The sequence below is a fragment of the Oncorhynchus keta genome, chromosome 17 (genome assembly GCF_023373465.1).
Source record: "Oncorhynchus keta strain PuntledgeMale-10-30-2019 chromosome 17, Oket_V2, whole genome shotgun sequence".
Taxonomy (NCBI): domain Eukaryota; kingdom Metazoa; phylum Chordata; class Actinopteri; order Salmoniformes; family Salmonidae; genus Oncorhynchus; species Oncorhynchus keta.
The window spans coordinates 30,184,820-30,202,147 of record NC_068437.1 but is presented as its reverse complement, the minus strand read 5'-3'; the positions used below and the strand labels follow the sequence as shown (position 1 = coordinate 30,202,147).

Sequence of the window (17,328 nt, the reverse complement as noted above, 5' to 3'; positions counted from 1 at the left end):
GCATCATCTCAAGACATCATTCAGGAAGTTAAAGCTTGGTCGCAAATAGATCTTCCAAATGGACAATGACCCCAAGCATACTTCCAAAGTTGTGGCAAAATGGCTTAAGGACAACAAAGTCAAGGTATTGGAGTGGCCATCACAAAGCCCTGACCTTAATCATATAGAAAATGTATGGACAGAACTGAAAAAGTGTGTGTGAGCAAGTAAGCCTACAAACCTTACTCAGTTACACCAGCTCTGTCAGGAGGATTGGGTCAACATTTATTGTGGGAAGCTTGTGGAAGGTTACCTAAAACGTTTGACCCAAGTTAAACAATTTAAATGCAATGCCACCAAATACTAATTGAGTGTGTGTAAACTTCTGACCCACTGGGAATGTGATGAAAGAAATACAAGCTGAAATAAATAATTTATATTGAATTATATTTTGAAAGAGGAAGTAAAGTACTTTAAGAATATGTTTTTGTTTCAGTCTCCTCCATCTCCTGAAACTAATTGTATGGATTTTTTCCCTAATAATAATGTAAAATTAACAAAGACTCACGCGAAGGCCAAATTACAGAGGAGGAACTTCTTGATGCAATTAAAACCTTTAAGGCTGGGAAAACCACTCCTATATAAATGGTAGATATGCAACAAGAAGGTCTGATATCATTATTACTGAAACAGGACCTAAGTGGAATATATAAAGATCCAGTCCATTTAAAAAAAGTGATACCTCTTACACTTCAGTGTTGTGATGCAAAAATCCTAGCAAAATGCTTGACGCATAGAATTAAAAAAGTATTATCAGATATGTTTCATCCTAATCAGACAGGTTTTTTACATGGACAATACATTGGAGATAATATAAGATAAGTACTGGAAACAATAGTATACTTTGAAATATCGGGGACACCAGGTCTGATTATGAAAAGGCTTCTGATAAAGTACGACTGGAGTTTATATATAAATGCCTAGAATATTACCATTTTGGGGAATCTCTTATAAAATGGATTAAGGTTTTTATAGTAACCCAAGGTGTAAAATAGTAAATAATTGCTACATCTCAGAAAGTGTTAAACTATCTAGAGGATTAAAACAAGGTTGTCCACTATCGGCATATCTATTTATTATTGCCATTGAAATGTTAGCTATTAAAATTAGATCAAACAATAATATTAAGAGATTAGAAATCCGTGGCTTAATTAAAAACTAAGGTGTCATTGTTCGCTGATGATTCATGTTTTCTTTTAAAACCACAATTAGAATCTCTCCACGGCCTTATATGAGGATCTAGATACTTTTGCTATCCTATCTGGATTAAAATCAAATTATATTATGTATTGGATCACTAAAAAAATTCATATTTTACAATACTGTGTAGTTTACCAATTAAATGGTCTGATGGAGATGTGGACATACTCGGTACACAAATCCCAAAATAAATAAATGATCTCATTCCAATACATTTTTTATAGAAAGTTAGCAAAAATAGATCTTGCTTGAGTTGACCTATTTGCTTATGATTTTGCCTACACCTAGTGACCTGCTTTTTAAATTATATGAACAAAAAAATATTCAATTTGATTTGGAATGGCAAGCCAGACAAAATTAAAAGGGGCTATTTATATTACGAATATGAATTCAGAGGGCAGAAATTATTAAAAACATTAAAGCATTAGACATCTCACTAAAGGGATCAGTCATGCAAAAGTTATACATAAATCCAAACTGGTTCTCTAGTTAATTGGTAGGAATGTCTCATCCTCAAGAAAGGCCTTTTTCCCTTTATTCAGATTACACCTGCTCACTTTCGGTTGTTTGAAAAGGAAATAATCTCCAAAATATAGTTATTTTTTAAAATAAGCCGTAGAAAGTTGGTTGCAATTTCAGTTTAATCCACCTGAAAAGACAGAACGAATAATACATAAAATATTGTGGTTAAACTCAAATATACCAATTGATTAAAAAAAACATATTTTTTTGAAGAAATTTAAAAAGGTATAATTTTAGTGAATGATATCATAAATAGGACTGGTGGAGTTATGTTTACAATCTGTAGAAGCTATGAGAATAGAAAGGTTCAGTACTTTTGTCAAGCATCACAGCAACATTAAAATATATATGGCAAATAGAAATCCAAAATGGATGGTGTTGAGAGATAGACGGGAGAGGTTGAATGGAGATAGACAACAATATTTTTTTCACATCTTCCCCACTGACTTTACAGAATTCAAAAGTACAATTCTTGTCTTTCATAATTTGGTCTGATATACTTGGATGTGTAGTGTCAGTGTTTGTTGCTGGCATGTCATCCCTAAGTTTCCTTATCTTGCCAATGAAAAAGTAATTAAAGTAGTTAGCAATATCAATGGGCTTTGTGATGAATGAGCCATCTGATTCAATAAATGAAGGAGCCTATTTGTCTTTTTTCCCCAAAATGTCATTTAAGGTGCCCCAAAGCTTTTTACTATTATTCTTTATATCATTTATTTTCGTTTCATAGTGTAGTTACTTTTCATTTATTTTACTCACATGATTTATTAATTTTCAGTACGATTGCCAATCAATAGGGCTGCCAGACTTAATTGCCATACCCTTTAACTCATCCCTCTCAACCATACAATTTTTAAATTCCTCATCAATCCACAAGGGGATTTTTTACAGTAATTTTTTTTTTTTTTTTTTCTAGGGGTGGATCAGCTTAATATTGCAGAAAGATTTTTTCTTCCATCAATGTGATTGTCTGCATAATTTCCAATTCCCCCTATTTTTGGGGTCTATATATATATATATATATATATATATATACATACATACATATACATACATACACATACACATACATATACAGACATACCTATATAACCTATACATACCTATATAGACATACACCATTTTTTTTAGTAGAATATACCTTTATTATTCCCAGCAAACCCTACCATCCTTCCCCCCAATTGGAGTAAACTAATAAACAATAACACTTACTAATAATAATAATAATAAACTACTGGCACACAGCACGGACACGCATGCATACCCCAAAAGACATGGCACAAGAGGTCTCTTCACAGTCCCCAAGTCCAGAACAGACTATGGGAGGCACACAGTACTACATAGAGCCATGACTACATGTAACTCTATTCCACATCAAGTAACTGACGCAAGCAGTAAAATTAGATTTAAAAAACATATTTAAAAAAAACACCTTATGGAACAGTGGGGACTGTGAAGGAACACAAACATTGGCACACACACACACACACACACACACACACACACACACACACACACACACACACACACACACACACACACACACACACACACACAGGATAACATACGCACTGTACATACACATGGATGTAGCACTGTAGATATGTGGTAGTGGTGCCTGAATGTATTGTAATGTTTTAAAATGGTATAAACTGCCTTAATTTTGCTGGACCCCGGGAAGAGCTAATGGGAATCCTTAATAAATCCTTAATAAATACAAATACAAACAGAAATAACCCCACCGCCACCATGGGGCACTCTGTTCAGAACGTTGACATCAACAGACTGCTCACCCACACAACGCCATACACACGGTATGCGTTTGTAAGGCCGGTTGGACGTGCTGCCAAATTCTCTGAAACAACGTTGGAGGCGGCTTTTGAAAGAGAAATGAACATTCAATTATCTGCAAACAGGACATTCCTGCAGTCAACATGACAATTGCACACTCCCTAAAAACTTTAGACATCTGTGGCATTGTGTTGTGTGACAAAACTGCACATTTTAGAGTGGCCTTTTATTCTGTTTAATCGGTTTCTTGATTTGCCGCACCTGTCAGGTGGATGGATTATCTTGAAATGTTCACTAACAGGGATGTAAACAAATTTGTGCACAACATTAGAGAGAAATAAGCTTTTTGAGCATATGGAACATTTCTTGGATCTTTTATTTCAGCTCATGAAACATGGGACCAACACTTTACATGTTGTGTTTATATTTTTGTTCAGTGTACATTTACACACTATGAGGTTGGAATAATACTGTGAAATTTAGAAAATTGTGATAATGCCCTTTTAGTGTAAGAGCCAATAATAGCTAGTTTTCAGTTTTCCCCTCCCCACTCAGATCACTACCAGAGAAAATACTTGCTTGAGAAATTGCTCTTGCTAACAAGCAATTTTTTGTTTCTTTTTGACCATTTTAATTGAAAACCCAGAAATGAAATGAAATGAAATTGTTACCCAGAAATAATTTTACATTGAAATAAAAACAGCTGCATTGGGCCTTTAAGAGATCATGGGGAGAATATTGCTTAAGCAAAACAACCTTTGTGTTGGGTCATTCTGAAGTCAGTCAAACCTAAACCACCATCTGTTGGCCACTCAGAAAACAACACAATATAACCTCAACAACCCACCATCGGGGGCCTCCTGAGTGGCGCTGCAATCTAAGGGTTTGATCCCAGGCTGAGACACAGCCGGCCGTGACTGGGAGACCCATGAGGCGGCACACAATTGGCCCAGGGTCGTCCGGGTTAGGGGAGGGTTTGGCCGACCGGGATGTCCTTTCATGTCCTTTCATGTCCCATCATGCTCTAGCTACTCCTTGTGGCGGGCCGGACGCCTGCAAGCTGACTCCGGTCGGCAGTTCTACAGTGTTTCCTCTTACCAATTGGTGCGACTGGCTTCCGGGTTAAGCGAGCAGTGTGTCAAGAAGCAGTGCTGCTTGTCAGGGTTGTTTTTCAGATGACACATGGCTCTCGACCTTCGCCTCTCCTGAATCCGTACAGGAGTTGCAGCGAAGGGACAAGACTGTAAGTACCAATTGAATATCACGAAATTGGGGAGAAAAAAGCTTTAAAAGTACAAAAAGAAAAAGAAAAACAACCCACCACCTAAAGCTGCACACCTTAACCCCCTTGTATGTGTCTCTGGTCGTGGTGTACATCTCCTGAGAGTAGAGCTTATTTACTGAGATCAGATAAGAATCGTTCCCATATCCCCCTTTCCTGTGTGTGTGTGTGTGTGTGTGTGTGTGTGTGTGTGTGTGTGTGTGTGTGTGTGTGTGTGTGTGTGTACACTCACCACATTGTGACAGGGAGTAAAGACATCACTGTAGAGGAGAGCACACTCTCTCTTGGCGTACGGCTGTCTACCCAGGTCTCCTTCACACGCTCTCTTCACCACATAGTCACTCTCACACTGACACACACACACAGAGACAAAGTTGGTGGGTGCCTGATGTCTCCAAAATCTTACAGGTAGACCCTCGAGAGGCAGGAGACTGGGCTGAGGGGTTGAAGCGAGGGGGCAGGGGGGGGGCGCTAGGGGGGAAATATACACTGCTCAAAAATATAAAGGGAACACTTAAACAACACAATGTAACTCCAAGTCAATCACACTTCTGTGAAATCAAACTGTCCACTTAGGAAGCAACACTGATTGACAATACATTTCACATGCTGTTGTGCAAATGGAATAGACAACAGGTGGACATTATAGGCAATTAGCAAGACACCCCCGATAAAGGAGTGGTTCTGCAGGTGGTGACCACAGACCACTTCTCAGTTCCCATGCTTCCTGGCTGATGTTTTGGTCACTTTTGAATGCTGCCGGTGCTTTCACTCTAGTGGTAGCATGAGACGGAGTCTACAACCCACACAAGTGGCTCAGGTAGTACAGCTCATCCAGGATGGCACATCAATGCGAGCTGTGGCAAGAAGGTTTGCTGTGTCTGTCAGCGTAGTGTCCAGAGCATGGAGGCGCTACCAGGAGACAGGCCAGTACATCAGGAGACGTGGAGGAGGCAGTAGGAGGGCAACAACCCAGCAGCAGGACCGCTACCTCTGCCTTTGTGCAAGGAGGAGCAGGAGGAGCACTGCCAGAGCCCTGCAAAACGACCTCCAGCAGGCCACAAATGTGCATGTGTCTGCTCAAACGGTCAGAAACAGACTCCATGAGGGTGGTATGAGGGCCCGACGTCCACAGGTGGGGGTTGTGCTTACAGCCCAACACGGGCAGGATGTTTGGCATTTGCCAGAGAACACCAAGATTGGCAAATTCGCCACTGGCGCCCTGTGACCTTCACAGATGAAAGCAGGTTCACACTGAGCACGTGACAGACGTGACAGAGTCTGGAGACGCCGTGGAGAACGTTCTGCTGCCTGCAACATCCTCCAGCATGACCGGTTTGGCGCTGGGTCAGTCATGGTGTGGGGTGGCATTTCTTTGGGGGGCCGCACAGCCCTCCATGTGCTCGCCAGAGGTAGCCTGACTGCCATTAGGTACCGAGATGAGATCCTCAGACCCCTTGTGAGACCATATGCTGGTGTGGTTGGCCCTGGGTTCCTCCTAATGCAAGACAATGGTAGACCTCATGTGGCTGGAGTGTGTCAGCAGTTCCTGCAAGAGGAAGGCATTGATGCTATGGACTGGCCCGCCCGTTCCCCAGACCTGAATCCAATTGAGCACATCTGGGACATCATGTCTCGCTCCATCCAACAACGCCACGTTGCACCACAGACTGTCCAGGAATTGGTGGATGCTTTAGTCCAGGTCTGGAAGGAGATCCCTCAGGAGACCATCCACCACCTAATCAGGAGCATGCCCAGGCGTTGTAGGGAGGTCATACAGGCACGTGGAGGCCACACACACTACTGAGCCTCATTTTGACTTGTTTTAAGGACATTACATCAAAGTTGGATCAGCCTGTAGTGTGTTTTTCCACTTTAATTTTGAGTGTGACTCCAAATCCAGACCTCCATGGGTTGATAAATTGGATTTCCATTGATATTTTAGTGTTCCCTTTATTTTTTTGAGCAGTGTATATATATATTTCCACTTCAAAACTAAAGACAAAGAACAGGGAAATATTCTCCAAGTTCCCCCTTTTAGGCAGCCATTACTCTGGGAATAATATTTTATCTTTAGAGACATGGTAAATTGGCTGTGTTCGCAGGTTGGCGTTTATTGCCGTGACTCATGTACTGGAGGCAGCTCTGCAGACTGGTCAATAGCTGGCACAGCCACAGAGTTACAAAACCTTAGCCTAACCTTAACCCTGACATCACCACACTGCTAACCCTAATGCCTAAAGGCCTTTGTAGACTGTATGTCAGATTCAGTGGTTTACGATTCAGTCCCAGTCCCAGCAGAGAATGTCCCAGCAGAGCATGTCCCATCCCCAGGAGAGCATGTCCCAGCCCCAGCAGAGCATGTCCCAGCCCCAGCAGAACATGTCCCAGCCCCAGCAGAACATGTCCCAGCAGAACATGTCCCAGCCCCAGCAGAGCATTTCCAAGCCCCAACAGAGCATGTCCCAGCAGAGCATGTCCCAGCCCCAGCAGAGCATGTCCTAGCAGAGCATGTCCCAGCCCCAGCAGAGCTTGTCCCAGCAGAGCATGTCCCAGCAGAGCTTGTCCCAGCCCCAGCAGAGCATGTCTCAGCCCCAGCAGAGCATGTCCCAGCCCCAGCAGAACATGCCCCAGCAGAACATGTCCCAGCCCCAGCAGAGCATGTCCCAGCCCTAGCAGAGCATGTCCCAGCCCCAGCAGAACATGTCCCAGCCCCAGCAGAACATGTCCCAGCCCCAGCAGAGCATGTCCCAGCCCTAGCAGAGCATGTCCCAGCCCCAGCAGCGCATGTCCCAGCCCCAGCAGAGCATGTCCCAGCCCTAGCAGAGCATGTCCCAGCCCTAGCAGAGCATGTCCCAGCCCCAGCAGAACATGTCCCAGCAGAGCATGTCCCAGCAGAGCATGTCCCATCCCCAGCAGCGCATGTCCCGGTCCCAGCAGAGCATGTCCCGTCCCCAGCAGAGCATGTCCCAGTCCCAGCAGAGCACGTCCCAGTCCCAGCAGAGCATGTCCTAGCAGAGCATGTCCCATCCCCAGCAGCGCATTTCCCAGCCCCAGCAGAGCATGTCCCAGCCCCAGCAGAGCATGTCCCAGCCCCAGCAGAACATGTCCCAGCAGAGCATGTCCCAGCAGAGCATGTCCCAGCCCTAGCAGAGCATGTCCCATCCCCAGCAGCGCATGTCCCGGTCCCAGCAGAGCATGTCCCATCCCCAGCAGAGCATGTCCCAGTCCCAGCAGAGCATGTCCCAGCAGAGCATGTCCCAGCCCTAGCAGAGCATGTCCCAGTCCCAGCAGCGCATGTCCCAGTCCCAGCAGAGCATGTCCCATCCCCAGCAGAGCATGTCCCAGTCCCAGCAGAACATGCCCCAGCAGAGCATGTCCCATCCCCAGCAGAGCATGTCCCAGTCCCAGCAGAGCATGTCCCATCCCCAGGAGAGCATGTCCCAGCCCCAGCAGAGCATGTCCCAGCCCCAGCAGAACATGTCCCAGCCCCAGCAGAACATGTCCCAGCAGAACATGTCCCAGCCCCAGCAGAGCATGTCCCAGCAGAGCATGCCCCAGCCCCAGCAGAGCATGTCCTAGCAGTGCATGTCCTAGCAGAGCATGTCCCAGCAGAGCATGCCCCAGCCCCAGCAGAGCATGTCCTAGCAGAGCATGTCCCAGCCCCAGCAGAGCTTGTCCCAGCAGAGCATGTCCCAGCAGAGCTTGTCCCAGCCCCAGCAGAGCATGTCTCAGCCCCAGCAGAGCATGTCCCAGCAGAGCATGTCCAGGCCCCAGCAGAACATGCCCCAGCAGAACATGTCCCAGCCCCAGCAGAGCATGTCTCAGCCCCAGCAGAGCATGTCCCAGCAGAGCATGTCCCAGCCCCAGCAGAACATGCCCCAGCAGAACATGTCCCAGCCCCAGCAGAGCATGTCCCAGCCCTAACAGAGCATGTCCCAGCCCCAGCAGAACATGTCCCAGCCCCAGCAGAACATGTCCCAGCAGAACATGTCCCAGCCCCAGCAGAGCATTTCCCAGCCCGAGCAGAGCATGTCCCAGCAGAGCATGTCCCAGCCCCAGCAGAGCATGTCCTAGCAGAGCATGTCCCAGCAGAGCATGCCCCAGCCCCAGCAGAGCATGTCCTAGCAGAGCATGTCCCAGCCCCAGCAGAGCTTGTCCCAGCAGAGCATGTCCCAGCAGAGCTTGTCCCAGCCCCAGCAGAGCATGTCTCAGCCCCAGCAGAGCATGTCCCAGCAGAGCATGTCCCAGCCCCAGCAGAGCATGTCCCAGCAGAGCATGTCCCATCCCCAGTCCCAGCAGCGCATGTCCCAGTTCCAACAGAGCATGTCCCAGTCCCAGCAGCGCATGTCCCAGTCCCAGCAGAGCATGTCCCAGTCCCAGCAGAGCATGTCCCAGTCCCAGAAGCGCATGTCCCAGTCCCAGCAGAGCATGTCCCATCCCCAGGAGAGCATGTCCCAGTCCCAGCAGAGCATGTCCCAGCCCTAGCAGAGCATGTCCCATCCCCAGCAGAGCATGTCCCATCCCCAGCAGAACATGTCCCAGTCCCAGCAGAGCATTTCCCAGTCCCAGCAGCGCATGTCCCAGTCCCAGCAGAGCATGTCCCAGTCCCAGCAGCACATGTCCCATCCCTAGCAGAGCATGTCCCATCCCCAGCAGAGCATGTCCCAGCAGAGCATGTCCCATCCCCAGGAGAGCATATCCCAGTCCCAGCAGAGCATGTACCAGCCCCAGCAGAACATGCCCCAGCCCCAGCAGAGCATGTCCCAGCCCTAGCAGAGCATGTCCCAGCCCTAGCAGAGCATGTCCCAGCCCCAGCAGCGCATGTCCCAGTCCCAGCAGTGCATGTCCCATCCCCAGCAGAGCATGTCCCATCCCCAGCAGCGCATGTCCCAGACCCAGCAGAGCATGTCCCAGTCCCAGCAGTGCATGTTCCAGTCCCAGCAGAGCATGTCCCAGTCCCAGCAGCACATGTCCCAGCCCCAGCAAAGCATGTCCCAGTCCCAGCAGAGCATGTCCAAGCAGAGCATGTCCCATCCCCAGAAGAGCATGTCCCATCCCCAGGAGAGCATGTCCCAGTCCCAGCAGAGCATGTCCCAGCCCCAGCAGAGCATGTCCCAGCCCTAGCAGAGCATGTCCCATCCCCAGCAGAGCATGTCCCATCCCCAGCAGAACATGTCCCAGTCCCAGCAGAGCATGTCCCAGTCCCAGCAGCGCATGTCCCAGTCCCAGCAGAGCATGTCCCAGTCCCAGCAGCGCATGTCCCATCCCTAGCAGAGCATGTCCCATCCCCAGCAAAGCATGTACCCAGTCCCAGCAGAGCATGACCCAGTCCCAGCAGAGCATGTCCCAGCAGAGCATGTCCCATCCCCAGGAGAGCATATCCCAGTCCCAGCAGAGCATGTACCAGCCCCAGCAGAAATTCCCCAGCCCCAGCAGAGCATGTCCCAGCCCCAGCAGAGCATGTCCCAGCCCCAGCAGAGCATGTCCCAGCCCCAGCAGAACATGTCCCAGCCCTAGCAGAGCATGTCCCAGCCTCAGCAGAGCATGTCCCAGCCCCAGCAGCGCATGTCCCAGCCCCAGCAGAGCATGTCCCAGTCCCAGCAGAGCATGTCCCAGCCCCAGCCCCAGCAGAGCATGTCCCAACAGAGCATGTCCCAGCCCCAGCAGAGCATGTCCCAGCCCCAGCAGAGCATGTCCCAGCAGAACATGTCCCAGCCCCAGCAGAGAATGTCCCAGCCCCAGCAAAGCATATCCCAGCAGAGCATGTCCCAGCAGAACATGTCTCTCTCTATGCTTATGTGCCAGTGAAGTATGTAGTGTCTTCTGAAAAGTATTCAGACCCCTTGACGTTTTTCACATTTTGCTACGTTACAGACGTACTGTGAAAATTGATTAAATATATTTTTGTCCTCAAATCTACACACAATACCACATAGTGACAAAATGAAAACAAGATGATCAAAGATGATCAATGGGAACAGGATGCACCGGAGCTCAATGTCGTGTCTTATAGCAAAGGGTCTGAATAATTATGTAAATAAGGTATTTCTGTTTTTTATTTTTTATATACATTTGCAAAAAATTCTAAAAACCTGTTTTTGCATCGTCATTATGTGGCATTGTGTGTAGATTGATAAAAAAACATAATCCATTTTAGAATAAGGCTGTAACATAACAAAATGTCGAAAAAGTCAAGAGGTCTGGATACTTTCCGAAGATACTTTGTTCCTTTGCACCCCATTATTTCTATCTCTACTTTGCACATTCTTCCACTGCAAATCTACCATTCCAGTGTTTTACTTGCAATATTGTATTTACTTCGCCACCATGGCCTTTTTTTTGCCTTTACCTCCCTTATCTCACCTCATTTGCTCACATCGTATATAGACTTGTTTTTCTACTGTATTATTGACTGTATGTTTGTTTTACTCCATGTGTAACTCTGTGTTGTTGTATGTGTCGAACTGCTTTGCTTTATCTTGGCCAGGTCGCAATTGTAAATGAGAACTTGTTCTCAACTTGCCTACCTGGTTAAATACAGGTGAAATAAATAAATAAAAATGTCCAAACTCAGAATCAAATAGGCTTCCCCAAAAATGTTGATGGCTGATTTTGTGCATTTGTCAAAATCCCGTCAGGTAGCATGATTTCAGATGTCATGGAAACTGCATTATTAGGGAAATCGTTCTTCTTGCAAAGCATGTAAACGTTTAAATCAAACCATTATATTAATCTGACTATTCACAATAATCTTTGCTGGGATCGGCTCGTAACACCAGGCCGCACTACACGATAAGGGCAAAACAATTCTGACACAAATAGAACTTTGGCAGAGCTTATGACCAAACGTACTGGTACTTTATCGGCAGACCTAGGCCCTGTCACACTGAACGAGCCAAGACGTCCGACAATCATTTACGGCATAAGAACCTGCTCACGACATGGACAGTTTGTCTGGGACTCCTTGACAATAAACGTCAACCTGAATTTAGTTCAGTATAGTTATAATTCCATGTGGGAGTGGAGAGCAGATGGCTAAGAGTTTGCAGTTCCACTATGTGTGTGTCTGTGTGTGTACCTGTCCCAGGGCCCAGCTGTCTCCGAAGCCCTGAGCATTGCTGACCTCCATGTGGCTGGATGTGGTCATATCATTCACTGTCACACTGTCAAAGTTCCCACACAGACCACCCAGGAGACCCTAGACAGACAGGGGGAAGGAAAGATAGAGAAAGAAAAGGGAGGATTAGGGGTGGATGTGTGAGTGGTGACCTTCCAAAGTGGTCCAGCTCACCATTGTTAAGAGAGAGAGATAGTGTGGTGTGTGTGTGTGTGTGTGTGTGTGTGTGTGTGTGTATCCTGACCTTCCAATGTGGTCCAACTCTGATGTGTACGGTCGTCTTGTGGTCCCAGAGAATGGTTAGGTCCTGGTAGGGAAAGTGGATTGCTGTGTAGTAGCCTGCTGACCACAGCTCAAATTCGGACCCCTTACCTACCACACTGGATGGACTCTGGAGGAGTAGAGTTTATAAGACACACACCGGGCCAGACCCGGGTTAGGACACACCGGGATTGTCACATGTAGGGTCTGTACTGTCCACCAAGGAGGGCTCATGGACTTCATTGAGTGTGAAATGTGTGTGTGTGTGTGTGTGTGTGTGTGTGTGTGTGTGTGTGTGTGTGTGTGTGTGTGTGTGTGTGTGTGTGTGTGTGTGTGTGTGTGTGTGTGTGTGTGTGTGTGTGTGTGTGTGTGTGTGTGTGTGTGTGTGTGTGTGGTACACACAGGCTGGCCTGAGTTGTCGTTGAAGTAGATCTTGGTGAATCCAACATGGATGACCAGCATCTTCATACAGATGATCCCACTCTGATAACAATCCTTATTCTGGGCCACGATGGACACCTCACCATCTATACTCTGGAGAGAAAAGAAAGAAAGAAAGAAAGAAAGAAAGAAAGAAAGAAAGAAAGAAAGAAAGAAAGAAAGAAAGAAAGAAAGAACGAGAAAGATTAACCATCACCTACACAGAGATGAACCTGGAGAAGAGTCCCCTAAGAAAGCTGATCCTGGGGCTCTGTTTACAAACACAAACAGAGCCCCAGGACAGCAGCACAATTAGACCCAACCAAATCATGAGAAAACAAACAGATAATTACTTAACACATTAGAAAGAATTAACAAAAAAACGTAGCAAACTAGAATGCTATTTGGCTCTAAATAGAGAGTAACCCATATTTATGTTTATTTATTTTCCCTTTAGTACTTTAACTATTTGCACAGCGTTATAACACTGTACATAACCTTATGACATTTGAAATGTCTTTATTCCTTTGTGAGTGTAATGTTTACTGTCATTTTGTAATTGCTAATTTCACATTTGTTTATTATTTATTCCACTTGCTTTGACAATGTAAACATATGTTTCCCATGCCAATAAAGCCCCTTGAATTGAAATTGAGAGAGAGAGAGAGCCGTGCTTATTATAGACACTTCAAATACACTCTCGGGAGAGAGAAAGAGTACTGTGTGTGTGTATGTGTATGTGTGGTCTCTAGTGTGGTGTGCAGATCTGTCCCTAGGGCAGGTAGAGTGCATTCCTGTTGCTCAGTGTTCCTTTACTGAAAGCCTCTGACATTTACAGGAACAGCATCACGTTCAGGGTCGCGGTCAGGAGAGAGCAACACACTGAACAATGCAGATAGAAATGTCATGAATAGAGCTGACATATATCTTAGTCTACCTGTCAGTTAGATGCAAATCTGTTCTACACTATACATTAGGAACACCTGCTTTTTTCATGACAAACTGACCAGGTGAATCAAATCAAATTGTATTGTCACATGTGCCAAATACAACAGGTGTAGTAGACCTTACAGTGAAATCCTAACCAACAATGCAGTTAAGAAAAAAATACCAAAAAAAAATAAAAAATAAAAGTAGCGAATAATTAATGAGCAGCAGTAAAATAACAATAGCTGGGCTATATACAAGGGGTACTGGTACAGAGTCAATGTGCGGTGGCACCGGTTAGTCGAGGTAATATGTACATGTAGGTAGAGTTAAAGTGACTATGCACAGAAAATAAACAGAGAGTAGCAGCATCATAAAAGAGGGGGGTGTAAATAGTATGGGTAGCCATTTGATTAGCTGTTTATGGCTTGGGGGTAGAAGCTGTTGAGAAGCCTCTTGGACCTAGACTTGGCGCTCCAGTACCACTTGCTGTGTGGTAGCAGAGAGAACAGTCTATGACTAGGGTGCTGGAGACTTTGACAATCCAGGTGAAAGCTATGATCCCTTATTGATGTCACCTGTTAAATCCACTTCAATCAGTGTAGATGAAGGAAGGGGAGGAGACAGGTTGAAGAAGGATTTTTAAGCCTTGAGACATGGATTGTGTATGTGTGCCATTCAGAGGGTGAATGGGCCAGACAAAAGATTTAAGTGTCTTTGAACGGGATATGGTAGTAGGTTTGAGTGTGTCAAGAACTGCAACGCGGCTGGGTTTTTCACGCTTGAGTTTCCCGTGTGTATCAAGAATGGTCCACCACCCAAAGGACATCCAGCCAACTTGACACAACTGTGAGAAGCATTGGAGTCAACATGGGCCAGCATCACTGTGGAACGCTTTGGACACCTTGTAGAGTCCACGCCCCGATGAATTGAGGCTATTTTGAGGGCAAAATGGGGTGTAACTCAATATTAGGAAGGTGTTCCTTATGTTTTGTTCGCTCAGTGTATATTTCTTTGTTTTAGGAGGGATCGGGTGACTAGTGGTCACTCCAGCTCATAGGCCTGGGTAACAGAATAGATCAAACAGAAAAGGGAAATGTGTGATCAGAATCAGAAGGAACACCCAATATGACCGCCGGTTCAGCCACCACAGAACCTTGATTAGAACTGGAATGTCCCAAAGTCTTGCTGATTCTAATTCTATATCCCTGAGAGTCTGCCGCAAACAGACCTCTCTTTGTGTTCCTGAGGTGTGTGTGTGTGTGTTGCTACAGCTTTGCTTACCTCAGTCGCTCTAAAAAAAAAAATTAAATCCCAGTTTAGAGAAACTCCTTGGATCCCCTTTCTCTGATCCAATCTGCCTACACACACACACACACACACACACACACACACACACACACACACACACACACACACACAAACATGCGCGCCAGCATGCACGCACCTTGAGTAGGTAGACCTGACATTCTGAGTGGTAGTCGTACTCCAGGCCGTCGAAGGTGTGGTAGTGTCTGTCACTGTAGACCGTACACACAGCCGGACATGGACTGTGACTACAGTTAAAATACCCCCGGTGACACACACTAGAGAGAGGCATGAGAGAGAGAGAGAGAGAGAGAGAGAGAGAGAGAGAGAGAGAGAGAGAGAGAGAGAGAGAGAGAGAGAGAGACAGAGACAGAGAGATACAGAGAGAGACAAACAGACAGACAGAGACAGAGAGACAAACAAGAGGGCGAGACAGACAGAGAGCGTGGGAGACAGACAGACAGACAGACAGACAGACAGACAGACAGACAGACAGACAGACAGACAGACAGACAGACAGACAGACAGAGAGGGAGGGGAGGGAGACAAACAGCGAGGAAGGGAGAGAGACAGACAGCGAGGGAGGGGAGGGAGACAGACAGACAGCGAGGGAGGGGAGGGAGAGAGGGAGACAGGGAGGGAGGGGAGAGAGACAGACAGACAGACAGCGAGGGGAGGGAGGGAGACCGACAGGGAGGGAGGGAGACAGACCGACAGGGAGGGAGACAGACAGACAGAGAGGGAGGGGACAAAGACAGACAGACAGACATAGAGGGAGGGGACAAAGACAGACAGACAGAGAGGGAGGGGACAAAGACAGACAGACAGCGAGGGAGGGAGGGAATGGACAGTGAGACAGACAGACAGACACACAGACAGCGAGGGAGGGGACAGACAGAGAGACACACAGACAGAGAGGGTGGGAGGGAGGGAGGGAGCGAGGGAGGTGGAGAGAGACAGACAGAGAGAGGGAGAGAGAGGCAGAGACAGACAGAGGGAGACAGAGAGAGTGAGAGAGAGTGAGGCAGACAGAGACAGACAGACAGACAGACAGATAGAGAGACAGACAGAAAGAGAGAGGGAGAGAGACAGATAGATAGATAGATAGACAGACAGAGAGGGGGAGACAGACAGAAAGAGAGAGAGAGGAAGACAGACAGACAGAGAGAGAGAGAGAGAGAGGGAGAGAGAAAGACAGAGAGAGAACAAGGTTAAGTTAAAGAGTCAGACAGTAAATTAAAAACAATTGAGCATTTTAGGAAACTAGTGCTCTCTATACATTATTTTAACAGCATTTAACAATCCTGAGGGAGGTATGTGTGGGTCGTACCATCTGTAACAGGGGGTGTCGACAGTCTCTCCTGGCAGATACTCCAGGCCCAGCCAGGCACAGGGACAGTTCTCTGGGTAGTAACATTCCCCACGGTGCAGCACCAGCCTACACACATACACATACAGGCAGGGGCCAACAACAGTCAGTGCTCAAACATGTGTGTGTTTATAAAGTTAACGTATATTGTTGGGAAATAATGAATTACTTTATTCTGTTTTAAACAGTTAAACACACACACAGACACACACCCCCTACCCTTGTGGGCAGACACAGCCAGGTATGCAGGGTGTGGTGGGAGGACAGGTCAGATTCAACATCAGGTTCCGACAGGTGAGCTCACAGGCCACACCTCCTCGCCAGGCCGGCGACCCCTGGAACCCGTGTAACCTCTGGGGCTCAGAGCAGCTGTGGAACACCTTTCCCTCTGGACACTGGCCTCGCTCCGGCTCTGAAACCGAGATCATTCAGAAAAAGAGTTTTGTTGTTAGATGGATGGAGAAAGGAGAATAAGAAAGGAATGGAGAGAGGGGAATGAGAGAGGAATGGTTTACCTCTTTCTTCTGGTACACACTCCATCCTTCCATTCCTGCACAGGCTGTTGGAGGGAGACAGAACGGGAGAGAAAGAGGAGAACAATTCTTCAGAGCTCTGTTACCAATCAGGGGGATTGTTTGAAGGGTTTTATGTCTGTGAAGTGAACTCTCTATAACCTCTGTGTGTGTGTGTCTGTGTGTGTGCGTGCGTGTGCTCACTCGTGCCTGTGTGTGTGTGTGTGGGCTGCTTACCAAGGGCCTGTGGCGCTGAAGGACACCTCCCCTGGCTGGGACACCCCTCCAATAGAGTAACAATGACACTGCGACCTGAAAGACGGAGGAGAGAAGAGAGGAGGGGAGAGGACGGATGGACGGCTTAAGTTACGTGTTTGACAATGATGACGATAACGATGATGATAATGTGTTTTTGATCAAGATGATGGTGTATGTTAGACAATAATGTGTAGGGTGGTGAAGTCTTACGGCTGAACGCAGAGTTGTCGTATGTCGTCGTAGTAACTGCCCTCAGAGCAGCCACACCCCTCAGCACAGTCATCATGGTTACAGGTCTCTCCACTGGAGAGGGAGCGGC

General features: G+C 46.8%; 1 protein-coding gene across 1 annotated transcript in view; it reads right to left on the bottom strand.

Moving 5' to 3' along the window:
- Window positions 1-17,328, bottom strand: part of otogl (otogelin-like) — a 48,599-nt gene that overhangs the window by 21,590 nt on the left and 9,681 nt on the right. The window contains exons 19-28 of the mRNA XM_052467002.1: window positions 17,220-17,328; window positions 16,989-17,063; window positions 16,755-16,798; window positions 16,459-16,651; window positions 16,201-16,308; window positions 15,010-15,148; window positions 12,618-12,749; window positions 12,199-12,345; window positions 11,916-12,035; window positions 5,067-5,183 (exon numbers count right to left, since the gene is read on the bottom strand). The exon at window positions 17,220-17,328 is cut by the window's right edge and continues 60 nt beyond it. Coding sequence (XP_052322962.1) covers window positions 5,067-5,183; window positions 11,916-12,035; window positions 12,199-12,345; window positions 12,618-12,749; window positions 15,010-15,148; window positions 16,201-16,308; window positions 16,459-16,651; window positions 16,755-16,798; window positions 16,989-17,063; window positions 17,220-17,328 — 1,184 coding nt within the window. The remainder of the gene's footprint in view (window positions 1-5,066; window positions 5,184-11,915; window positions 12,036-12,198; window positions 12,346-12,617; window positions 12,750-15,009; window positions 15,149-16,200; window positions 16,309-16,458; window positions 16,652-16,754; window positions 16,799-16,988; window positions 17,064-17,219) is intronic.